At 40.0% G+C, this 27,222-nt stretch overlaps 1 protein-coding gene across 3 annotated transcripts; it reads left to right on the plus strand.

Moving 5' to 3' along the window:
• Positions 1-18,717: 18,717 nt before the first annotated feature.
• On the plus strand, positions 18,718-27,149 carry LOC105180492 (tubulin glycylase 3A). 3 transcript variants are annotated; one of them, XM_025301506.1, is made up of 14 exons: positions 18,718-18,965; positions 19,768-20,040; positions 20,142-20,339; positions 20,588-20,808; positions 21,126-21,253; positions 22,089-22,362; positions 22,470-22,683; positions 22,797-22,887; positions 23,281-23,451; positions 25,402-25,655; positions 25,743-25,936; positions 26,097-26,357; positions 26,460-26,672; positions 26,779-27,149. In XM_025301506.1, exons 2-14 carry the CDS (start codon positions 19,884-19,886, stop codon positions 27,013-27,015), a joined length of 2,613 nt encoding a protein of 870 aa, XP_025157291.1. In that variant the 5' UTR covers positions 18,718-18,965; positions 19,768-19,883; the 3' UTR covers positions 27,016-27,149. The 3 variants fall into 3 exon arrangements, with proteins under 3 accessions (XP_025157291.1, XP_011134876.1, XP_025157292.1); XM_011136574.3 differs by having other exon boundaries at positions 18,718-18,948; XM_025301507.1 differs by having other exon boundaries at positions 18,718-18,948; positions 25,743-25,909.
• The last annotated feature ends 73 nt before the right edge of the window (positions 27,150-27,222 follow it).

The following is a 27,222-nucleotide window of genomic DNA, read 5'->3' on the forward strand; positions in this document are numbered from 1 at the left end:
CGGCATCTAGGAAACACCGCTTGTGACACGCAACATTCCTCGCATCGTGTGGCAGTCGGCATGGTAATTAATATTGTGACTTGACAAATTAATTGACCGTACTCGAGGAGCCACCATAAATTGCCTTAAATTTGCGCATATGACCTTAAATTCCACCCCTGCCAACGTGGAAACTCATTTGATGTGTGCACGTGTGAATGCGTGCGCGCATGTGTATGTGTGTGTGTGTTAAAAGTTTCATAACGCTTCAGTAAATAATAATAATAATAAAAATTCAAAAAAACCTCTTACTTACTTACGGTTCTAACGAGTCACAAGCGTGCTTGCTAGGACCACATATATTTTATTATTATTATTTATTAATACATATGGGCAAAAACATCCTTTGAAATATGTTAGTTAAAACGAATAGACTTTTACAATTGTAAAATGAATTAGTAAAAAAAGAGAAACATAAAATCGCAGTATTAACTTATATACATATGTGACAAAATATCTAAATTATAAATTTCTTAGAAATAAATAAGTGTGCTGAAGAATAATGAAAGTACAAAAACAAACAGATGCGCATAGAAGTAAATATTTGTAAAAAGTATTCAAAAGTGCGAAGTAGATTATGTCTTAAGCATTCTCAGCGATCTATTAGACATATCAATATATCCAGAGTAATCGTTTGATATATGCAGTATATGAAATAGTTATGTAGTATATGAAAATAATTTACATAATTAAATGTACTATAGGCGCGATGAAATTGTATTGTCACGTCGTGACTGTTATTTTATGGAACTTGTCTTTTATGAGGTCAGACGATTCACCCAATTTATCTCGGGATGGACGAGATTTTGTGAAATGTTTGTAAGTGTATGTTAAGTTTATATTAAGTTAAAAGGAAAAAGAAAATGAGGATATTAAAATGAATCTGCAATTTTCAACAAAATCGTTTATACTAATCAACGAACGAAATAACACTTTATACGTACCGATTATAACTCAAAATTGGAAATCAGAAAAACGACAGTTGATGTTCAACCTTTAATCCCAAATTATGATAAATGATATATATGTACATGTGAGGGCACTAAATGACCTGAAGTATGAACTGAGAAATGGTTTATGAACTTAAACTGAGCTTGAAAGGTCGGACCACCTTTTTGGGAAGAGGAAAGATGTTCTCATATGACGTAAGAGTAATAATCAATTTCTATTGTTTGTTATTAATATCTATTTCGAACTGAGTTACATTCGGTTGTCAAGTTTAATAAATATAAGAGTTAATCAATAGTGACTGAAGATTTGAAAGTTTGAATAAATTATTATTACTTTATTTTTTGATCCATATGTTTCTATTATTAAACTGAAAAGTTACGTAGACGTAATAATATTTAAAAAATATTGTTAGAAACGAACCACTCTGATTGACAATGTAGCTTAAGTCTTCACTGTTAAATATGTATAACTATATTATTTATCGATTCTTTGCACTCTGTCGGAAGTCGACATCTGTGACATCACAATGTGACATTTCATGCCGACAGCTCGCGGCTGTCGAATTCTATACTTGTCATGAATATTTATTAAACTCTAACATATAGAACGTCGTTAAATTTAAGGATATAATCCAATGTTTCCATCGCTTTCCAGAATCCCGATTTTTCCGTTTTACCGCGAATCAAGTCGCCGGAACAAAATTCAGAGTCGAGTTAATATATCACAGAGTGCGAAGAATTAACTTACCATAGAGTTGTTAAGCTACCGAAGATTTGTTATTGAAGTAAAGTTAGTTGGGGCTCAGTGGAGAATTATAAGAAGTTACGAAAGAGTTTGTTATTGTTATAACTATATAGTTGTAACAATTATTGTTCTCATTATCAGTGTGACCTGCGGTTCATTTGAACACTTTGAAAGAAAGCTCGATAGTTATATAAACAATCATTGTTCCGTCCATGGTAGATCTTTAATCCTTTGCGTCGGCACTTAACTGACGCTCGCACGGAGCTCGCATGGACTAAGTCGACGCTCAGAGGGAATAAAAACATCAGGTTGCTCAGACATGCTCTGGGCGATTTTGACAAATAAAAGAACATCCGACGCGAGGGATTAACCCTTTGCACTCCGCGCGTTTTCTTATCACTGCCTACTCTGGCAACTCCGGCAGCACTTTTGTAGTCTAGGAAAGAGAAATTTTACTAGGAGCGTCTAGGAAAGAGAAATTTTACTTTGAACGGAAAAAATTACAAGTGCTTGTAATTTCAAAAAGCAACTGGAGGTATTGATGTTAATACTAGAATGTCTCCATAGCGGAGCCACCGGAGATACGAAAACAAATGATGGATGTCTCCACAGCGGAGTCAACGGAGCGCTAAGGGTTAAACTTCTTGCGTTAAGTCGACACCCGTATTTTCTGTATTTATTGATTATTTTCGTAAGACCAGTCTACGCGCTCAACCGAATCAATGTACACGATTCCTTCGTGCTAACAAACGCGACAAATTCCAAGTGCATCTTAAACTAATTATACACACAGCGTTTTTGCGGCGCATACAGGTGGTACACGAAACGTTGGAAACGCCAGAGCGAATAAATATTAAAATTCTTTGCGTTGGCCACACTCGCTCGTTGCTTGAAGTCTGTCCTGACGTTATCGATTTAAAAACTCTTCTCCGCGAGGATCGTCCGTCATGAGCTGCACAGGACATTCAACGTTCACAGTGGAGCTGGGGACCTCTGAGTGTATGCTAACAGCGGTGCTAAAGGACGAAAACGACGAGGTCAGGAGCGTACAGTGGACGTCAGGTGACGTTATCGATTTAAAAACTCGTTTCCACGAGGACCGTCCATCATGAGCTGTACAGGACATTCAACGTTTATACTGGAGCTGGGGACCTCTGAGTGTATGCAAACAGCGGTGCTAAAGGACGAAAATGACGAGGTCAGGAGCGTACAGTGGACGTCAAGTGACATGGAAACATGCGATATTGCGGATGAATCACCCCTTACGCTGTTCCTCTCATGTTGAGGAGGCCCCAAGAATGATTCTGATTGCTCGTTTCTCAATAATAGAACTACAAGGAAACGGATCCTTGGATGGTGCGGATGGCGATATCATGGTGAATCGCCGATTCTACCACACCAAAGAATCTCATCAGTACCGATGTGGCGGTCATTCTGGGCCATTAAGTGAATCCTGTGGTCCCGATTCTGACGAAGACTCCTGACGAAGCTGCAGTTTGCCAAGATGGCGACGGCCCCGTACACACACACGTACACTGGCAGGATATAATCTGCAACTGGATTGCGGAGTATGGAGATGGCTTTGGGCAATTGTCCTGGCCACCGCAATCGCCGAATTTGAAACCGCTGCGGTCGATACGCGCAGAGTGACAGACGGCTTTCTGTCTGTTTCGACCGTTCGGCAACTCGAAGGTGTTGATCGTGAAGTTCGTGAAGGATCGTGAAGAGCGGTGCGTAAAAGTTCACCGTTGACGACACACAGAACTTATACAAATAATATTTGACGAAAGGCACGAGCGAGCTATTAATCGCCCGATTGCGACCGAATAAGGCGCGATCCCATATTAACATGGTTGGCTCTCACATATTTCCATTGTTTCGTCCACTGCCTGTATGCACTTCTTCCTCAACGATGTACCAGTTTTTCATATAAGTCAATTATTCTCACGCATTAAAGACGCGTCGCACACGTTCTTATCGTCCTGTTGCGTTGTTTGAAATTCTTCTCACGATTGTGATTTAACCGCGGGTTGTTGTAACTGGATTTCTATCGGCGAGTCGCGCTTCTCGCCTTAGTGGGCTGTAAAATATTTATTTACTTTATTGTAAATTGTAAACTCGCTACGCGCTACGAGATGTATCGCGTCGACGAGGAGTAGTTGACGAATTGCCACGTGAAGGACTTGGAGAGAGCGGGAATCTCATCCCCTCGGTCTGGGAAAATGGCTGATGGTGATCTACTTACGCGGCAAGCGATTACCAGATCGTTACCTACATCGTTGCATCTCATCATGACGGGCAGCGTACACACCGTCACATACTTTGTTGAATTGCGCGTTTGAGCAAAGTTATACACGCGAGCGTTACTTCTTCCGTAGAGCTGATTATATATTTTTATACATTCCGACATATTCGACCAACAATTGTACCGAACGATGACTGAAGTAAATCGTGAATTGTGATCAATAAAACGAGAATCGCATATAAATGTAGTTAGAGCACTTATTTACAACTCTTCCATCCCCTTCTTCTTTTTAATAAATTATTCTCTTCGTTTTAATAAATTATTTTTCTCTTATTTTTATATTATTCTTATTATTTAATATCTTTTTAATAAGTTATTTTCGAGAAATTATTATTTTCAGAAAAATTCGGGATTTATTTGATCCTTTTTTCAGTCTTTCTTTTACGAATATCAGAGAGACATTATCGCGATGTGTGGCATTAAATAAAATTGTATAGAAATGAAAATATATTTTGTAGAAAATTTTTAGGGTGACCCGAGCGTATGGTTTATTAAATATATTATAATTCGCGACTAAATATCCGTTCATTTCGATTCGCTGCTGGCTATTTAATCAACTAAAAAAAGGATATATAGTCTTTCGTTCAGCTTCATGCAGAACATTTTACGCGCTCAATGAGCAAATACAATCATATAAATCGTCTCTATCGACGTAACGACTGAAGTATTAAATTTACACAGTCATTTTATAAAAGGGTTATTTTATTTACATAACTGTCCTTTTTTGTTCACTGGGGGGAAATCCTCATGGATATCCTCGCCCCTTTGGGAAAGGACGGGGGTTATGTCGGACTTTTACCGATTAAACCCCTCCGGGGTGCCTTCCAGGTTGGCCGGGGTGAGGGAAGCTGAGGAAACTGCGTCAGCATTCCCTCCCCAGCTACATGTTTATCCTTATTAACTGCAGTCATAATTGGTAGTATAAAACTAACTATTTGCAAATATGTCATCGCTACAAATTATATTTGTTCTTTTCTGTTCGGATTCGGTCACGTTCGAACTATGTTGAGATAAAGTCCTTGCAAATAGATTTTTTCTGCCTGTTTAAACACGCTCGTTTTTTCCCGCCTCGACTGGGAAGGAATTACTTTATCTCACGTCGAATCGTACAAAGAGAGAAAACGTGAGCGCTTAATAGGATTTATGTACGTGAGAAATTATTAACTAATTATCTTCTCGATTATGCACACTATAATATTCGTCGATAATTTCGTCGATCGAATTCGCCGCAGCCCGATCGTGGCCCGATTTATTCGTCAAACGTCTGTTTGCGTTAATAAAAAAGAACTTCGTTATTGTGGCATGTATCGCAAAGGTGCGAATGATCGAAGGCTTCCGAGTTCATCCATCAAAGAAGCAGCCGAAGAAACGGAGAGCCGTCGGCTCCTGACGCGGCCGTCTGCTGGTGCAACATTCCTGCGAAGGACCTTTAGCAACCATGGCAAGCCGAGAGCGCTTTCCGCATATTCCATTCTCGACAAGATTTAAAAAATGCCAATATGAACATCTTTCACGCCTTATTTGCTTCCTGTTGTTTTATCTTCATTCCTTATTTATTTATTTAGCGACGGGCAATCTCGATTCGATCTTCAAAAAATCTACTTTTTTCCTCGAAAAATAGGTTTTTTTTATAACTCAATAACTCAATACTTTCTGCTCGATTTTTGTACAAACCGATTATTTTCGACAGAGAATCGAATTTCAATTCGTTGATTTATTTATTCATCGATATTATTTCGTTGAATGAATAATTCAATTTGATCGTCAACGTTTGAAAGAATCGATTTGTTTAAAAAACGGGTAAAAACAAATCGATTTAAAAAATTGTTTTTTTGGAAGGGGGAAATCGATTTTTTCTGAATATCGAGCCGAAGCCGCCCATTGCTAATTCATATCCTTATTGCTTGTATCTCTTTCTATACTATTGCATTAGATTTGGACATGGCCGACCCCCCGATCGATATACGCGGCTCGAATTACGCGGCGTGAATAACGAGAGATATCGGCGAGATTCCAATCTAGTGCGTAACGACAATTTCCTGCGATTTCCCGACATGAAACGATATATGAAACGACGAACGTGAAACGGAAGGACGATAGAAAAACGCTTTGATCCCGGCTTTTTTTCCGTGAGAACTCGCGGAGACGCGAACTCCTGCGTCCTTTTTCTCGTTTTACACTGTTGGGGATATATGTTTGTGAAATGGGAATTTTCCAGCCATGCGATTTGTATTGACATTTTATTACTTCAAGATGATACATCATCAACTATGTCAACACGAGGCGCGTAAACAGAAAGCTCGCAACAGACGCGGATGTGCTCGGGAAATTCATTCTTCATAAGGGCGTAAAACTGTGAATAATGGTACGTTTTACATACAAGATTTTTTATTCATGGTAGAGTGTTGTTTGAATTTATAAGTACTATTTTAATGCAGAACAATGTAGCTGCAACTAAATTTGTTATTATAACCATTTGAGATTTATTTAAATTATAAATAAATTATAAATTGTTGCATCTTTTACAGGCGTGCGGGCACGCACATACAGACCCACATTACAATGAATCAGACGGCATTAATAAATCAGAAAGAAAATTAGAAATTATTATAAAAAAGTAAACTTCTAAATTATGTATAAATTTTTTATGTAATTAAATAATTATTATACAATAATACGCGGTCTGGGTGTTTTTCCACGTTTTGCGGGAGTCAAATATATTTTTGTTGTAATATTAAAGTCATGTATATCTAAAGTTGTTTCTATTGTATTTAAAATATGTTCTGCTTCGCTTTAAATCATGGTAGTTAGGAACAATGGGCAGTCTCGATCACATAATGCTAAAATAGTTTCCGAACACAACTTCCCATCATTGAGGTGAATTTGAAATTCTACAATCACATTTGGTCGCGGATAGTGTTTTCTGTTCATATAATAATGATAGAACTCAGCATAATATTCAACGTACTGAATTAAATTAGTAAGAAAAATAGTTACTAATTTCTTATTTAAAGCTTATTTATGAATAATGATATTAATTACAAACTATCACCATCTTTGGGAACGTAACTATATTTCTACTAACACAATTTTTAAATATTTTATCTCACGATTAAAATTTTTTCTCACTATTAGGATATAGAAAAACTTCCCAAGCAAAGAGAAAGAGAATGAGAGAGAGAGAGAGAGAGTGAAAGAGAGGTGGAGAGAAAAAGAGTGAGGGAGAGACGATTATTCAATATTACATATATTAAGAAAAAAATAATTTATAAAAATAATTTGTAGGTTATTCCTTATGCCACAACTATTATCTCCCCCTCGCTCTTTTCCTCTCTCTCTCTCTCTTCCCCTTTCTCCCCCTCTCTCTCCCTCTCTCCCTCTCTCTCCCTCTTTCTCCCTCTTTCTCCCTCTTTCTCCCTCTTTCTCCCTCTCTCTCTCTCTCTCTCTCTCTCTCTCTCTCTCTCTCTCTCTCTCTCTCTCTCTCTTTCTCCCGTTATATTTATTACCATTACGCGAGAAAGAAGAAAAAAAATTATAGCTTATTATTTTATGTTATAAAATTGTTAATGTGATATAATCCCATTATAACTCTTTTCGTACAAACTGTCATTCAGCTGTCATTCGCCGCGATGACAGCCGCAAACAACACGAAGGCGGTCGCAACGCGGCATCGAAATGACCAATTAGCATCGCGGAAATGAGACTTCAACGTTTCGATATGACTTCGACACATTCGAGATTTGGATCATATTTTTTATATCACATCTTTTTTGTAGTTAAATAAGTTTTATTTGTAAAAACTTATATGTTTCACACATATATATCTTGAGAAAAAATAATTTGAATTTGGTATGTTACATACATATATAAAAAAAGAATAATTTGAATTTGGTATACATGTATATGTAAAAATGACGCCCGTTATTCGATTGCTGGTCAACAGAAGCGATCTGATCAGCTGTGCTATTGAAAATAGCAATCTTTAAAATTGAAGAGCGATCTCCTTGGACAACGAGTCAATAAGCACCGGTATTGATTTTTCGACAGCACAGTTGATCAGATCGTCCCAGCTGACCAGCAATCAAATGACAAGTGTCACCATTTGCATTTACAGCGTAGTGAAACTTTGTTCATTACGCATGCATTGCGTGCATTGCAAATAGTCTTGTCAAGTGGAGTTTTATGAACTTCCGTCTCGATGGGATTTGCTTTTAGCGGGAGCAGTGGCACGAAATTCCAATTCGCTGATACTCGCTCCAGATCTGATTCTAATCCCAATCAAGCTAATCGAAACTTTCCGCATTAATCTATAATGTTTCTATCCATGGACTGCTCCCCTCCCTCCAGCTCCGAGACTTTTAATTTCGTTAGTTCATTATTACTATTCACCCGCGCCTCTGTTCTCTGCTAATCTTACGCCGCTAGTAATAGGAAGATAAACGGCATTAAAAGTGTTAATTGAAGGAGAAAGTATTGAAGGAGAAAGTATAGGAGGGAGCATTCCGAGGAAAAAAAAGCGCCTCAGTTAGATAAGACGGGGAACCAGCCGCGCGGAAGAGTAAAAGTAAACATAACATAAGAGGCGCTCATAACGTCTCTGGTGTTGGAAAAGTGAGATGCACAAATCCCTTTTCCTCTGTCGTCTAGCGTTTCTTACTTTCTTACTGAATCGAAATTTTCCGTGATTCGGACTTTATCTTAAAATACACTTAGAGACAACGTACACAGAAAACACAAGGACACTTTTCTTCCTATTTTTTAAGGCCGAATCGATTGGGACTGATAAAACCTTGATCGGTTCAGCCATTGCTACCGTGCCTCTTGAAAGTTGAGATTTTAGCGTGTAATTTAAAAAAAAAATATATCCGTTCCAACTTTTTTAGTGCTTGTCTTGTTCTGAAGATGAACAACGAGAGGATATATTTTCGTGCAATTATGTTTTATATTTTCGCAAAGGTAAAAATGCAGAACAAACAACAACAATGAAATACGCATAGTCGTGAATGAAAGGATGGTACAAAGATGGTTCAGAAAGTTTCGTGATGGAGATTTTAGTCTTAAGAATGATAAGCGTTCTCAGCAGACCTGTCGAAATTGATAACAATCAAATCTGCAGTCTAACTGAAAATAACGTTCACGTTATGCCGCACGGAAGATCGCTGAAATATTAGGAATATCGGAATCCAGCGTTGAGAACCATCGATTTGGTATGGTTTTCAGATATGATGTTCTGATTCCAATTACTTGTTCCCACACTACTTTTTGGCTCACCTAATGAGACGGGGGAAGGGGGATACAACATAATGAGGAATTCGATTTATTATTTGTCACGGGCGGAGATTTGGAGGTTGATGAAATGGATGCGGCCAGCAATTTGATACAATCTTCTGGGAGCTTCTTTCCTTTTTTCCGCGAGTCTATATCTTTGCCACAAGTATGCATAGATGGTCGCCTCTGTCCATCCCCCTTTTTTTCCTCCTGCTCACTCAGTGATTGCGACGCGCAATTAAACAAAAATATGCGCGGTCGCGCACGCACGTCGCATGCAATAAAAGCGGAGCGCGAAAACAACGGACTCGAATTACGCGCGGTCAACATGACAATATGTGCTCGCACTTTATGTTTATAATTGGATTGTTTCCCAAAAAGCGGCGCGACGAAATTCAATGACATACGAGAAATGCCAGAAGAGGGAGAGTCAGGAGAGGGAGGAAATGTAATTCTAGCCGAAAGTTGAATTAAAATGTCAGGTATTAATATGGCGCGAAAGCACACGGACCGTCTCAATACGCGATCTATCGCTGCCGTTGTTTTGTATTAATTGTATTGAAAAAGTACGATAAGTATTGATAAAGGAGAAATTGTAAATATTGCTCTGACTTTATCTACATTTCTGGATACACAGATCGGCGATCAATGCTACGCCATTTATACGCGGAACGGACTCGCATCTATTTTTCGTGGTATTTTTCGAGAGAAATTATAATAAATAACAGAACCAGAAAATAGAGCGGAGTCAAAAGCTATCCCGCTTTCATACGCCTAAGATTATATCTTAGGTATTAAGATGCTGCAAGAGTTATTTCTTCACACAAAGAAAAAGTAATTTCAGAACAAGCGGAGTCATTTAAATTTTAGAGGATTTTATTCTCATATACGGCCTTAAGAGGATTTCTCTAAAATTAAGAGGAAAATATTATAAATACATTATTCTTAAAGTTAGAGGAATTATATGTTATATATATAATGCAGATCTTATTGATTTTAATATAAATTTCTTTTATATATAAAGATTATTTAATCCTTTTTTTAAGAAGATTATTATTTATTCTTATTGTACTTTATTCTTACTGATTATATGTTCCTTTATAGGGAAATGAGAGAAAATTATCATGAAATTATCCGGAAAGAATTCTTTAAAGTTAAATCTTTTTTCTGACTGACTTTTCTGATTAACTTTCTGCTGAAAAAGTAGGAAAAAACATGAATTTGTAATTTTAATTGTAATATAAAATCGGGCTGCGAATGTCACTCTCTAAGGATGAGTCTAGTCCTTCGGGTTATTTTCCCGCTCTTTCTCAATTTTCGACTCCAACGTTTCACTGCGATACAGCAAAGGACAACGCGAAGGCTATATGAAATAAAATTGTAAGATAGCGAGAGAGGTAGCATCACAGACGTCCCGTTGTCTCCTACAATTGAGCAAATTTCGTTGCTGCAGGCCTGATGATTCCGTTTCTATTCGCCCTGAGAGACTTGGGCGTCTCCTTCAAATTATTGCGTGATTACGGAAGCGTCGTCAACCAACGGGACCATTTGCGAACGCCGATGGGGAGCCATTGATCGCCGATGAGGAACAACGAAATAATTGAGCAGTTATTGCGTATGGACAGAGAAGAATATATGCCACGTGGATCAACAAGTATAGAAAAAATCCTCCGGGCGAAGATTAAGGTACACCTTCCCCACGGAATCCTTCACGGATTACAGGTTAATAATCATATCTAAAATATTGCACGAGGTTCGGAATAATCTCGATTTTAATTTATTTCTTTCGTTAAAAATGTTCACCGAATCGCGAACATTGGAAGGGCAGTTTCTTTGCATTTTATTTCCTCTTTTGATGCGGCAGCAACTTCCGAAATTTGCTCCTTGCGCCACTTGATAGAATCAATCTTTAATTAGGAAAATATATTGGAGGAAAATGTAGATAAAAGCCAGGGATTATTTTCAAGATGGGTTTGTGAATTGTGTATAATGTGAGGGAAAGTTTTCTCCCTTGCTATTACTACCGAATGCCCAGGGCAAATATAAGGGCGCGGCTTTCATTGACGATATGAAAGGAAAACACAAAAACGTGCCAAGTTTGTCCTCCTGAGAATTTGCAAGCAAAAATCGTGAGTGAGAAGCCGAGAGTTGATCTCACTTCCGGATAAAATTACTACGCGAATAATATGGATCACAAAATGCAGAAATAATAATTGCAGAAATAATAACTATTAAACTGTTAAACGAAAAGAAACGTCCCAGTCGGAGAAGAACGAAACCAAGAACGTTGAAACGAAATTTTGATGTCCAAACTAGAGTAGAACTAGAAAAGAGAGAAAAACGATATCGAAAGGTCACGTCAAGTGAAAAGAAGTTGATTTCGGCGAGAAAGCTTGAGAGCTGTGCCAACTGAGAATCAAAAGGATCACGTTGCAGGAGCAATGTTTTAAACACAAGGGTCAGAAGCTGAAGCTCGCAGTTGTACATTGAAATGGTTCGGTCTGTTCCGGAGCTTCTGGTAACAAAAGCCTTTGGAAGAGAGCGAAAATTGATATCGGGTGCCAAAAACACTTGGTGATCCCTAGGCAATCCGCCGTTTCGGTGAAATGTATACCCCCCAAAAAAGTATTCTATTTGTAAAGTGATTTTTCCCATAGTCTCATATTCTAAGCGAAGCCTTTTGCAGGAAAAGGATTTCCTCTTTCGATAAAGCGATTAAAGTGAACCATTCATTTAAAATTTATTAGATATTATTCTAACTGTTTTCCTCTTGTTTCAAGAGGATTTCCTCTTATATCAATTAATTTTCCTCTTATATGAAGAGGAATATGTTGATTTGAATCCGCTTACTTCCTTCAGTTATGCTCTACCTCGAAACATGAACGAAAAAATAACCATATGCTCATAGGTCAGAATATTTGGAACGCTTTTTAAAAAAGGTATGTGTGTTGCCGTAACATATAACGAAGATAATTTATATTTGATCAAATATAGTTTATAATCTTTTGCAAGAAGTTGAATAATATATCCTTTCTTTTAACTATGTTTCATACAATTGGTTATGATGAACATCTTTGTAACTATGAAATCCATAACAAAACTGATTGGAAATTTATTTGTTATAATGATCTTATTTCATTCGTGCCTACTTATTGTAGAACTGGAGCCAGAAGTACATTTATATATATATATTACTTTCGCTATACATTATAATAATTTTTTCAAATTAACCAGTATAACCAATAAAAATAAAGTACAGTAAGGATAAATAATAATCTTCTTAAAAAAAGATTAAATAATCTATATATAAAAGGAAATTTATATTAAAATCAATAAGATCTGCATTATATATATAACATATAATCCCTTTAACTTTAAAAATAATATATTTATAATATTTTCCTCTTAATTTGAAAGAAATTTTCTTGAGGCCATATATGAGAGTAAAATCCTCTAAAATTTAAATGATTCCGCTTGTTCCAAAATTACTTTTTTTTTGGTGTATAATCGTACTGCGATGCGTTGATTGATTTTCGGATTTTCACCAGCGTTGCGCATCGATGGTATATTAGAATTGTATTTCAAAGAACACGGTCACGATGTGTTCATTTATGCACTGATGGCGCAGTTTTTCCCTCCGGCTTGACATCATGAGAAAAGGAAATGATTGTTTCACATTTCGCGGATGGGTAAGTTCAAACGCCACTGAAAGACAATATTTTGATCACTGTCGCGAAAATCGTACGGCATACGAGGCGAGCGACGGTGAAAAAAGGAAGAAAATTCTTGGGTGGAAACCGTCGAGAGAAGGCGGGAGCAACTGCCGCTGGGAACACAACTGGGAAAAATCACGTACGACCCGTTCTCGTTGCTACGATTCGTTTATGAAAAACCTCAAAGTCAGGGTATAGCAATTTTTACACACCCGCCAGGGCCATCGTTGCTTTTATGATCGATCCCCTTTGTATCTCCCCGCATGTATTTCCTGAAATTTTCTGCCCCTCAATCGACTCCAATCATTTGTTAGAATGCAAATATGTTGCATTTATATAATACAATCATAATGCAATTTGATTATATGGACGGCTCTCTCGAATGGCATTCTTCATATTTTTCGCCGCAATTTCGACGAAATTACGATCATTAATAATAAAAAAGAATACAATAAATTGTGCATGTTATATTAATGCATGTTATAACATTGCACATGCCATATAATTGAAATATCATAATAACTTTAAACTCAAGAAATCGTATCATAAGTACACACATGTAATCTCTCTCAACGAATATTCAGAATTCACTCTTCCACTAACAAAGTCTTGTGAAAAGAATATTCGATTTCACATTTATTATACATTTATTTCACATTTATTTTATTCTTATTAATATAATGTCGATATTATGCCCTTCCCCTCCCTAATTTTAATCAGCGAGTCTCGACGTTACGAAAAAGCCATCTGAGACAATTTTGTTTTCACAACGCTTAGTTTCACTAATTAAAAAAGTGAATAGAGAAAGGGAGTAATGCTAGTATCGATGAGAATAAAAAGATGAATTGAGAGAAAAGGTTTATTTGTCATGAAAGAAACTGCAGTAATTGAAGTTTGAAAGCTTCGCGACACGTGTCATTTACAAACAAAATTTCCTTCTCGGGGATTGGGTTTAATGATCGTGCTTAAAATCCGGGGACGGCTCGTGCCGGCTTTGCATTTGAATGTACCTAATTGCGTGCATTTATTATAGGCAAGTTCTGCGCTTTTATTTTATTTTTACTTTACTTGTGTCGATAATCTATTTTTCGACAATTTATCGTGTCCAAATTACGTAATCGCTTGTTATTTTTCCATGTATGGATATATATGTTTTTTTACACGAAATAGTAAATTCAATATTTTTTGTTTACGTAGCAAAAAATGTTTTTATTATAATATTTTAGTATTTTATTATAATATTACAATATTTTTTTATTATAACATTTGTTTCTTTCATTCCTTCTCTCTCAGTGCGATTCGCTAATTGTCACTCGGACAAGCGATCTGCCAAGTTCAAGATATGAACGTTCAAATGTTCCCTCGCACAATGCAGTCAATTACAAATTCTACAATGTGGAAGACGGCATATGTGTAATCACTCTGTTTTTTGTACTTCAGAATAATTCGTCAATAATTCCGTTGTTATATTTCTTGTAATATATTTTATTTATACATAATTCAAAATCATTTTATTTCAATATTTATATTTCAATACGCATCATTTCCTTTTCCAAGCACGTTTTCTAAACTTGAAATATAATCTCCTCGATGTTTGTAGCGTTTATTAATTTTGCGCCCTTTGAGTCAAGTCCAAAGCGGATTTGGCTCATTAAATGTGAAATCGAACGGAACGTTTGCTCGATCGTACTTTTTCAAAAGTTTTTCGTATAAATGAATCGTGATGAAGAACAGGATAATTAGAACTGCGTAATGAATAGAGCGTCAATATAAAAACTCCAATATACAGGGTGTCCCATTTTAACATTCGTATTAAAAAATCTCGAAAACTATAAAAGATATTAAAAAACACTAAAACACGTTTTCCATGATTTCGAAGGGGAAAGAGAATGGCATTATCAGTTTTTTATTTGGAGGGTATTTTCAAGGTCAGTTGAAGGTCAACTTAATTTTTTAAAATAGGAAGCCCAATTTTTTATTATATCTTCTTTTTCTACTAATTAATTTTAACAACTTTTGTCTGAAACATTTTTTTATTTATCTAATATTTATTGAAATATTTAAGGAAAACTTGGTAACTTTTTCAACATTTCACTTACGATATCTCGTTAATTATTCGTCGAAAGAAAAAATAATATTAGACTTTTTTACTTTATTTACCATCAAAAATATATTACTATAATAGTGCCCTTTTTTTATTATAATAGTGCCTAACTTTTATTAACTTATCGACCTTTGCAAATTTCAAAATTATTAAATTATAGTAATATATTCTTGATAGTAAATAAAGCAAAAAACCTAATACTATTTTTTCTTTCGACGAATAGTTAACGAGATATCGTAAGTTAAATGTTGAAAAAGTTACCAAGTTTCCCTTAAATATTTCAAAAAATATTAGGCAAATAAAAAAATGTTTCAGACAAAAGTTGTTAAAATTAATTGGTAGAAAAAGAAGATATAATAAAAAATTGGGCTTTCCATTTAAAAAAATTAAGTTGACTTCCAACTGATGATTTCAACCTTGAAAATGCCCTCCAAATAAAAAACTGATAATGCCATTCTCTTTCCCCTTCGAAATCATGGAAAACGTGTTTTAGCGTTTTTTAATATCTTTCATAGTTTTCGAGATTTTTTAATGCGAAAGATAAAATGGGACACCCTGTATATACATACATCGTATATACAATAATTGAGACATATGATCATATTGTAACAATTATGTCAATAAAATTAGACGCGTTTAGACAACTGGTAAAACATATATACGACGAAGCGCATTAACAAGTCGCAAATATAATTTACATTCTTCGCCACGGCGGAGTTTTGATACAACTTTTTACCATCTGACGCAACATTGCATCACGTCCTTCCGTGATTTTCAGTAATAATTCGTATGTAGCGACGTATACCGATTAAATTTTGTTTGTTTATCGTTAATTTAATACACGCCAGCATTTCATGCTCGTATACAGAAATCAAGATAAGTACTTCAACCTTTCTTGTTTAATAGGCATTCTAATCTATTATGATCAATATCCGCTTCAATAGGGGGTATTGCTTTGGGGAGCGCTTCGATGAGGATTGTTGTACTGGTAATAGCGCGCAATTTTTGCGATATGAACGCAGATGTATATCGCACTTCGTGTTTACTCAAGCGTATATAAACGTGTGTTTAATTCTTTCAGCCGAAAACTTTGCAAACCAGTGATATACTCGAAATGAATGAAAAATACGCGCCCGGAAATTGCAATTTACGCATTAGTCGCCTCCAGACGTAGGAATTTCAGAGGTAATTCTCGAGGAGAAACGGCAACGTTAAAAAATAAAGAGTCGAGTTTGACTCCTGTTGCGAGAAGTGAATGGATCTCAAATATTCATTGGACCGGAACGCAGCTATTGTTCCGCCCGTAACTTCTGAGAAGAACACGACCGGAGCCTACAAAATATCTGATGAAGTATATTTCTTTATTTAGACGTATCTTCTCCTCTTCATCTCAGTTCATGACTATTTCATTTCATGGCTGTTCTTGCGAGTGGATACGCTGAGCGAGTGTGTGTTTGCGCTACCTCCTGGAAATAAAAACGATGCGACAATTGTGAGCGGAATTTACTTGCACGATAAACTTAACATTTTATGTAATTAGGTCATTAAGATATTCTAATTGCACATATTAATTTGTTATTTATTAATATTTAAAATTGGGAAAACGATCCTGTGACAAAAGTTTGTCACAATAGTAGCCTTATGTTAATATTTAAAAAGGAATTCGTATATAATTACAAAATACTAACTAAATACTAAACAAAATACTAAACTTGTACTCAATATTAAGGCTTAAGAATATTATGACAGTTTGAACACAGCGACCTTCCTGATGTTCCTTTTTAATAGAACATGCCGCCAAATTTTTCATCGAAATACCTAAAGCACGGTTAACCGAATAGTTACCGAACGAATCGTGATTGATTGCAAAAAATCGCCGAAGTTTATTAAAAGGACAAAAATATTTTATATTGTATTATTGGGTGTGCAAAAGTTATGATGGTTTTCTCAAAAATGTGAAAAAAAAAACTTTTGCATTCACTTAATATCGGCATTTATCTTTGTCATTTAGGCTAGGCTTTTTATTGGATTATTTATCGACAATCAAGGGTGCGGAGTACCGATTCAAGGTAAATAATGAGAAGACTCAAAATTTAGATATGTTATTGCTTCAGCGGCGCTTATTCGGTAATAATAATCGCTGATAATCCAATAATAAACTCTAACTTTACAGACTTTAAAATAGAAAAAGATTTCGCTGTTTTTAATAACCTACAGTCGGTAAATGTTTTGACGAAGCATAAACGGACTCTGTTACCAGTAAAATGATAAAAAAGATTAATAAATTAATAAACTTGTTGCGATTCTTTCGGAGGAAACGGGCACAGCCTAATAATAACGAGCTGGATAAATTCAATCTAGGGGGTAGCTAATCGTGGCCAGGACTGAAATTTCTCTCTGCGGATTGCTATCTAAATTTAGCCCTGCTCGATTGAGACCTGTCGAACTGTTTTTCAGATCAGACGTCATAAAGCCATTATGTTATGAAGTCTAGCAGCAACTCATTCATACGCACCCAACTTGGCTTCGCCAACTTCACTCCGCATTGTTTTCCAACGCCGGCCGTCAGAGAGAGTAACATGTTAACCACCCGAATCATCCGTTTAGCCACAATTTCCTGGTGCCCCGTGTGCCATCACCGTCTGTAACCCCCCTCCCCCCTCGCCCCTACAAAATTTCGGAGTATCCTTGAAGAGCCCGTCGCGTGCGGCGTCTTGGCGGCGTCGATTCGCGAACCGATTCGCCCGGCCCTTCCGAAATAGACGTTATCGGGGGCTGCGAGAGATCGCAATCGCTCAGGGTGCAATTAGCGATAGCAGGCCTCGAGCGATTCATCAAGCCGCCGCCGGGGAGATGCAGCCGCGGTAAGTGGGTCAGGGCACACGCAAAAGCCGACGTGGTCGGTCCGAGCGGCGTGGTCCGATTAACCACGCGATCGCTTCGACTTCCTCGCCTATATTCGTCGCTGACGTGCGCCGGGGGTTGCGCCGTGGGGGTGTGCAAAGGTGCCTGGTACGCTGCTCGTAAGCTCCCGCTCGGCCACCAGCTGCACGGCTCACGTGCTCAGGAGCGTTTCGTCCGTCTTTATTGCCCAGGTTAACGCGAGACTGCGATCTAGCCTGAGGGTGTGAACAGCGCCGTCGATGCGCGACGATTAGAAGATATCCTTATCGCGAGAAAATTATCTCCCCTAAACCCGGGAGGAGTCCGCTGCTCCTTTAAGCAAGCGGTTCATTGAAAAATAGGGTGGGCGAATGAATCGTTTTTATTTTTGTACAACCATGCACTTCTGCAGCCGCGACGGTCCACGGACTGATTTCTCGGGGCGGCTCGAATTTCCTGCGGCGAAATCAACGAGACGCTCTCTCGTCTGCTCTCTCGTGAATCGCGATTTTCCCGACTGGCCGGTTCCTTTTTAGCGGCTTGGCTGACGGGTCGGCGTCGGGAGGGGTTTGCTCAAGCAATTCCGTCGATAACTCGACGGGGTGTCGATACGATCTCGTTTAAACGCTTCCATCATCAGGAGCATCTTAAAACACCCCTGGCACGCGCGCGCACCTGCGAAATGTCAGATTCCACCACCTGATTCGCGTGCCGTTACCTCCGCGTCGTCCTCGTCGTCGTTCAGTCTTACCTTCACTTCCAGCAGAACTTCATCTTCAAGCGAATCCACGCGCCGTTTTCTTTTTGTTTGGCTTTCCTCTTGGCGGCTTATCCTCATCATCGATGGTGATTAGTCGCTGATTAATTTCCCGCGAATAATCGTCCCCTCAGTGTTCACGAAGGATGCGCCGATCGTTGGGCATGCATCGAGGATTCAACAGGTATCAAAAGTGGCGCAGTGAGTGAGCTCGTCATGACCCGTTGGGCTTTATGGAAAATTAAGCGCGTGCTCTTCGCTCGCTAGCCGTCGTTTGCGTCCAACTTTGTTCCCGGGGATTTGATATTGCGTGTTGAATAACAAAGTTGAATTTTTAACGATGTAAAACTTTAACGATGTACTGTCTAGTCGACTAAGCGTATCGGCTGGGTGCATACAGGGTGTCTCAGGTTCCAACGGCCCAACCGCGCTAGTGTGTTTTATGAATAAAAATAAGAAGAAGAAAACATTATATATTATAACGTTATATTATAACAAAAAAGTGAGATGTATCGTGAACGAGAGAAATTTGCTCTGATTATCGATTATTTCGTTATTATTATAACTTTATTAACGTTCCAATATTGATCATGTTTGTTAACATATGACCGAGACGACGTAGAAAAATTGAATTAACTACCCTGTAAATTTTGCATTGTGATCCTACTTTATCTCAGCGAATGCAATTTTTATTAATTTTATTACAATTTTACAAATATTACAATATTACAAATTTTATTAATTTTTTAAATCAAGTTTTGACGTGTACTGTTTCTATGGACTGTGATAAGGCAACATTGAAGAAAGGAGATATTTGTAATTTTCCTTACTTTTTTGTTATAATTTTTTAATAAAGCTTCTTACGACATATGTATAAATATAAAGTCTTTTTCTCTTATTTTTATTTACGACACGTTACCGCAATTTGGCCATTAAAACCTGGGACACCCTGTATAATCGATTATGTGTACGTGCGTGAATAAATTTATGCAAGTATTTTCAGATTATTGTAACAAGACTGTCCTTTGCTCGAACCTTCCGTCAAAATCCATAAAGTGATGAAGAATCCATGAACCTCAGTGAGACTTTCTCGAGCGGGAAAGTTCTCAGTTGCGCTACATGAACGCCAACGATGGATCCTGTTCAAACGTGGACTCCTCAAGCGAGGACAAGAAGGACAAGGGGGAAGATGTCGAAAATGAGACTGAAAGCGTCGAAGCGGATGTGGTGACGAACACCAGCGAAGTGACGAGTCGCGATGCCAAGCTCCTCGAAGGTTGGAAGCATTTCTCGCGTGATTAGCCGTACGCAAACGCGACTGCAACGTGACTTGCAACGTTGAGACAATAATCGGCCTCGTCGCTTTTTCTTTCAAAGAGGAACCGGATTGCCCGGAAAGCAAAACCGAAGAACTGCCACCGACCCTTCACGAGCGATTTTCGCGCGTCAAGCAAATCGTGAAGGACGCTATAGCTGCCCATCATACTTTCATGATTTACGGGAAATCGCGGGTCATTCGCGATTGTATGCTGAAGAGGGGATGGTGCGAGAAATTTTACCGCAGAAACAGCGCTGGTAATTAATCCCCCCCCTGGTCTTCCGCTTGCGAGAGTTTGCCGGGTCAGACGGTTACCAGCGCGATATTACGGTTACCAGCACCTGGCGTGCGCTATCTCGTTGTTATCAGTAAGATGAGCACGCCTGAAAAAATCCGGCCAACTTTCGCAGGCCCCTAAAGTACAAGTAGCTCTTCGCACCTCGGTATGTAAAACGCGAAATTCTCGTACGAGGAAAATTTCGAGGAGTAACAGTGACTCTTTCAGCCGACCAGCACTTCAACGTCGACGCGAGTCCCGTGGTCCTGCTGGCCGGCATCGGCGACTTGAAGGATCAGCAGAACGAACGTCAGTTGATATCGAGGATGCTCACTAATCACACTGTCGACTTCCTGTGGAACACGGGCTCCGATTGGCCCGGCTGGCCCGCGCAGGATAACAAAATCACTGTGTTCAATCGATACTGTCGAGCGGGCTTCACGTCCAAGGTATCGTTGCTCGCGTTCAATTGCGCGACGCTTTAAACTTTCACGGACGTGAATCTTCAGGTGAATACTTAGGTCGAGCGGGTGTTGCGAGATTTTTTGTCTGTTTTTCTTCCGTCGACTGCGAAAACTATTTGCGTGTCGGTGGAAATGAAGGGAGGGGGGTAACCCAAACGGCGAGGAAAAACGAGTCTTCTTGAAACATAGAGATGTTTAGATAGGAGACAGTGCTTGATGGAGGTGCACGTTCTTCGCGGGAGCGTGCCTGCGAGTCGTTAGGGCAGAGTGCGCGTGCACTCCTTCGAAAATCAATTATTCAGGTGGGCTTGTGCTCGAGTGTCCGACAAATGCACTGGTATTACGAAGCCGGAGTGGCCAACACTCTGTTCCCGCGCTGCTACAACATATGTCAGGACGATCAGATGCACGCCTTCGTCGAGGATTTCCGGTGAGGAAGCTTCACGACACTGTCAACCCGTCGAAGGTCAGGTTTCATGAACATTTCTCATGGGAGAGTCAATTTCCCAGAAGTCTTAGATTGGTATTATTAGTATTAGATCTGTACTGTTAGATTAGGTTAGCACTGGGACTGTCGAGTTGTCTGAGAAGTGCGTATGAGCTTCTTGGATTAAAAAAAAAACTTTGCATGGATCTCTTGGGTATTTTTCGAAACGCGTTTATGATCTCTACTGTACCCCTAAGTCGTGCATCATGAGTTATTTTCGATTAGCACCCTCATTTGGTCATCACTAGTGGCTGGAAGTCTTCCAGAGCGCGTCTCGTCAAGGTCAAAATTACTCGCTTTAAACTTAGCGAGCCACTTGCGAACGGTTGATAAAGCAATGCCACCGTACTCATAAACTTTACAATTTTGCTTCGGTGTCTGCACAGCACTTTTCCCTTTACTGTAATGGAAAACACCATGTGTCAAAAGTACATCTTTGTCTTCTCCATCTTCACAGCTTAACATAACGCACAAGTTCAAGCGACCTCAACCAAACGTTTGCTAAACGACATTCCAGTTCGCTTCCTCGGGGAGAATAACCTAAACTGAAGTGAATTGGAATGTTCACGAAACTGTCGGAAACAAATCCACGATGGACGATTAGATATATAGATGTCATACACATGCGTTGAAACGCACGAACTTCTCGCGCAGTCCAAGAGTATTTCTCTGCCTGAATAACCGAAATTGCTATCCGAAATTGCCATCACTCTGCTGCTCAACACGGTTACTCGGTAAACACACCGACTGATGCAACACACGCAAAACCTTTCGTTAGACTCACAGGCTGCCTGAGTCTGCTGAAGTGGTTAGTAGCGAAGGTCAACGCCGAGGATGAAAACGCCGTGCACTCGCCTAATGGCACGATACCCCTGAAGGCGCTCGACTTCGCGATCAAGAGATGCAACGACTACATCAGCGCCAAGTCGCACGAGGACATCGATCAGGAGAGCGAGCGAGTCTGGTCTCACCAGTGGGACCAATTTGTTGGCTGGTATTATCAGATCGTCCACGGACAAGCTCTCTTCGTTCACGCCAATGTACCCTTTAACGTGAGATATCCGTCAGCGAAATCGTAATCTATGCTTATCTTTGCCATTTATTCTCGCGGCGACTCGCTCATGTCGTTCGAGAAAGATGATGTCGCGCTTGCCGACAGAAATACGTCCTGGCCTCGAAGCATATCCTGAGGAAGATGAAGAGGCATTGGCCGCAGCTCGACATGGACGGCGTGATGAACGTGTGGATCCTCAAGCCAGGCAACAAGAGCCGGGGCCGCGGTATCGTGCTGATGAACAAGCTGGAGGACGTGGTGGCGAGGATCAACCCAACGGGCAAGTCGGACGCGCGCTACGTGGTGCAGAAGTACATCGGTAATGAGCCGCAAATGAGGCCAACGAAATCAGAGTAATAACAACAGTCGATTCCCGTCGTTCATGCCTTAACAGCGAATTCATTTCTGTCCCCCCCCCTCCCGTTCACGCAGAACGGCCGTTGCTGATCCACAGCACCAAATTCGACATCAGGCAATGGTTCATCGTCACGTGCGCGCAGCCGTTGACCCTCTGGATGTACAGGTACGCGGGCATCGGGGACGCATACCTGACAGACAAGTCACAGCATTTTGCAACAGCGCGCTCACGGCAGAACAATTAGCGGCCGCGCGGTAACGTAAGCTCGGGGCCCGTAAGAGATAATGGTAGCGCCGAAAGTAGGCTAATAATCAACTCGCTCTGTACCGTACCGAGACGTCCAAGCGCGTGACCCCGTTTCCCCCCGGTGCCCCCGCGCGGTCGGATATAAATACCTGGGCGATTTGTCGATGGAGAGGCGCGTCACACCCGCGCTCTAATGTCGCGCGCTAATTATGCCATTGGGACAAAGAGCGCGACAGAACAGTCGAGGGGCGGGGGAGAGGGCAGAGGTCGAAGAGGCCGAGGCTCCGTCGATTGATTGATGCCTGTTCGCAGGGAGAGCTACCTGCGCTTCTGCTCGCAGAAATTCAGCCTGGACGACTTCCACGAGTCGATTCATCTGTGCAATCACGCAATCCAATGCAAATACAATAACTGCGGCGACAGGGACCCCGCGCTACCCGCGGACAATATGTGGGACGTCACGGCATTCAAAGAGTTCCTCAAGTATGAGACGCGCTGATGGCGGATATTATTATGCAGAGTGTTAGGAAAAGGATTCAGGACCTTTTGAGGGCAGATTGAGAGTCCATTCATAGAACGGAGAAAAGGGTCCCGATAAACATGGGTCGAGAAATTAATATTGTGTCGGAGCTATAAACAATTGTTTATTTTAATTAAGGTAAGTGACTTACTCGCCTCTGGTGCACAGCCATACATGAAATGCATTTCAGCCATTTCTTGATTAGAATAATACGATGTCATTCTTACTGCGAAAACTTTGTGACAATTCCCTGCAACTGTTTACTGTGCACGAGGATAATTAATAATTGATTGGGTGAAGCGTGTGTGTGTGTGTATGTATGTATAAATAGGAACGAAATAGATGTTTGTTTATATTCTGGGAAAAAGCGAAGAGGCTTTTTTAGGGATTTCTTTAAAGCATGGTACTCCCTCTTCACCGATAAATGACATGGACAGATTACATCAGAGAATACAAAAGCACCAGAAGCGAGCAAGTCACTTGCTTGAATTAAAATAAATAATTGTTTATTTATATATATATATAATTATATATATATATATATAATAACTCTGATATTAATTTTTCGTTTATTAGGACTTTTTTCCTCCATTTTGTGAATATTATCTGCTCTTAAAGTTCTGGACCTTTTTCTTAAATACCTTGTATAAGAAGGGAACAACGAGGTCTTCTTCTTTATTTCTTTCTCAATATCCGAGTCAAAAAATGTTCAAGCTCTTTTAGGTTAGATCTTTCTTGATGTCGTCTTGATTGTGACGTCAGAAGCGACGAAATGACACGCTGAAAATTATAGCGTTCCATTTCCAAGTGAGAGGATACCTGTATCCATAAAGAATACTTCAGATCTTTCGAGCATACTTGAAGAATGTTCCGAAAACTATACTTCTCCCTTGATAGTCCATTAACAGCCGTAAAATGTGATATGAGGCCTGATCATACGGAATGATTGCGCATGCGTATGACTAGGCTCCATATTAGGGTTGTAACGAATATTCGCTTTCGCATATGCGAAAGCGAGACTTTCATTTTAGAGCCTCGCTTTCGCTTTCGCTATCGCAACTAATTATACGAAAGTTTTAGCGAAAGATTTTGTCCAGCCCGCGGGATTCACAGCTTTGCTGGGGACACACTGAATGGCGGGGGAATGCAGTTTATGTTTCATTCATTGATTTGCCAGTCTAGAGACACTTTAGACTTTAGAGTTTAAACGTGTTTATTGAAAAGGAATAAGTGCAAGTAAACTTCTGATATAAATTATATCAATTAAATAACTACACAACTAAGTGTGGTAAGTGATAAGTGATAATAATAACAATGAAACCAAAATCCAGTTTTATATGGTATTTTTATGATGAAGTGGGAATGGAATTTAAGATGTCATAGTATAAAACGTCTTTAAGACTACTTAAAGACGTCTTATGTTTCGATTTTGGACATCGTGTTGTCTGGGAAGTTACTAATTTAATCATTTGCATCACTCAGAGTAGAAAGAAACAAGATCTTTCTTTCACTTTCGCATTCGCAAGAAATTTCTTTTTTCTTTTGCTTTCGCATTCGCTTTCATTGTAACCACTTTCGTTACAACTCTACTCCATATTGCAGTCATTTCATGACCGTTGATTAGCTATCAAGAGAACAGGATAACTATCGGAGCATTTTACAAGTACGTTCAAGTGATCCAAAGTATTTCTTCATACAGGTGTCATTTTATTTGGAAACGGCACGCAAGAATCTTCAGTGTGTCATTCCTCGCCTCTGACGCCATGATTGACCTCTGAGCCATTCAATATGGCTGCGGCGAATATCCAGGAGCCTGAAATATTTTCTGCACGTAGATGACTTCTTGCAAAGACCAAAGTGAGACTCGGGAAGAAAGTCCGAATCATCCAAAGATTCTTATGAAAATTCTGCAGATCTCAAGGTCACGGGGAGGCATGGGACGAGTTGATCTACCCCGGAATGAAGCAAGGCCTGGTGGGTTCGTTGTTGGCCAGTCAGGAAGCCATGGATCGACGGAAGAACAGTTTCGAGCTGTACGGCGCCGACTTCATGGTCATGGAGGACTTCTCGGTGTGGTTAATTGAGATCAACAGTCACCCGGACATGAGTTACTCCACCAGCGTCACCACACGATTATGCCGACAAGTGATGGAGGACACCATCAAAGGTGATGGATGGTCGAGTCGAATGTTTACTTATTTGCATTGTTGTTTGCGCATAATCATGACGGAGATCGCGCTTCTGTTTTCGGCAGTCGTGGTGGACTTTCGGGAGGACAAGAACGCGGACACGGGACACTTCGAGTTGGCTTACAAGCAACGAATGCCGAGCTGCCACCCGTACCTCGGCGCGGCCTTGTCGCTGCAAGGCACGCGCATCACCACGTGCGAGAAAAGATCAAACACGAATCTGGATCACAAGGTCAGCCTGATCGCGAAGTCCCCGTTGGTGAGCCTCCCAGACATCACGAACTCCTAAAAGACGTCTCAGAGGCGCCTAGATGACGTCCTCCGGTTTCTAGGCGTCTTTTGGGAGCTTGGATCGCAATGATACAGAGAAACGATTCGCGACGGTGTGCAAGCGATCGGTAATATTTGTTTGTCGTCAGACGAAGAAGAAGTCGCTGGTACACAGCAACATCGGGCCGGTGATCGTCGACTTGATAGAGGAACTGGAGATCCAGCTCGATCAAGAATTGTATTCTTATTACAACTTGAACTCGCCCAAGCTGAGATTGGCAGTCCCGGCGACTGCGCCAGTGAAGTCCTCGAAGACGTCGGTTTTCGACGAAAAGGTCGAAACCGTCACGAGAAGCACCTCGGTCAGCACGACGACCATCAATAAGACGAAGTCGTCCACCAACGTCCAGGTAATTCATTAGAACTAGACGGGAAAAACGTCGCTCCAGGGTCATGGTCAGCGAAAGCTGCGATTGCTCGAAGTATAACGTGTCTTCTGTTGTATTCTTCAGAGCAAGCTGATCAAGGCCAACAAGGCGAACAACGGGAAAAGCTCGTCGCACAAACCCGCACGGAAGCTGCGCACGTTTACGGGAACGGTGAACGGCAAAGCGGACACGATGCCGACGAGGCAGACGTTGATCTCGAAGATCATGGCTCTTCAGCAACAATCGACGAGCATGGCGCCGAAGTCTGAGAAGCCGGCGAGGAAGAACGAAGAGAAGGTACGCTCCCTCGCGAAAATAACACCTTACGCGTTCATTTTCCGATCGTCTGACATTCCCTAGCTTCCTCTTTCGCTGATCACTCCTACTTCGTTTCTCCCGGCAGATCGTCAAGACCGCGATGCGCGACGCCATGAAGAAATACAAGAGGAACGTGGCGATCCCGGCGAAGGCGACGCCGCAGCCGTCCCTGTTCGCGGCGAAGGCCAAGCTTACAGCCACGTCGACGGCCGAGAGTAAAACCCGAAGTAGCTTCCCGAAGAAACAGACGTACCGTAAGAAGAACAAAATCCTGACGGACATCACTGACATGTACGCCGTCGGTTTAAGCCTGACCAAATAGTTCAAAGAGAGAAAGAGGAAAGGAAACAGGAACTCTATTATATGAAACGCATTCGTTACCCGTTATTCTTCTCTTATTGCTGTTGATCGATTCTTCAATTCTATCTACAAGTGATCTATGTATACAATTAATAAATGTTACGATTATACCATTAGCGGTCATTTTACTCCTCCATCGTCGAGTGACTCGTGCGGTGTAAACGAGAGG

Source organism: Harpegnathos saltator, unplaced genomic scaffold, assembly GCF_003227715.2.
Source record: "Harpegnathos saltator strain DR-91 unplaced genomic scaffold, Hsal_v8.6 scaffold425, whole genome shotgun sequence".
Taxonomy (NCBI): domain Eukaryota; kingdom Metazoa; phylum Arthropoda; class Insecta; order Hymenoptera; family Formicidae; genus Harpegnathos; species Harpegnathos saltator.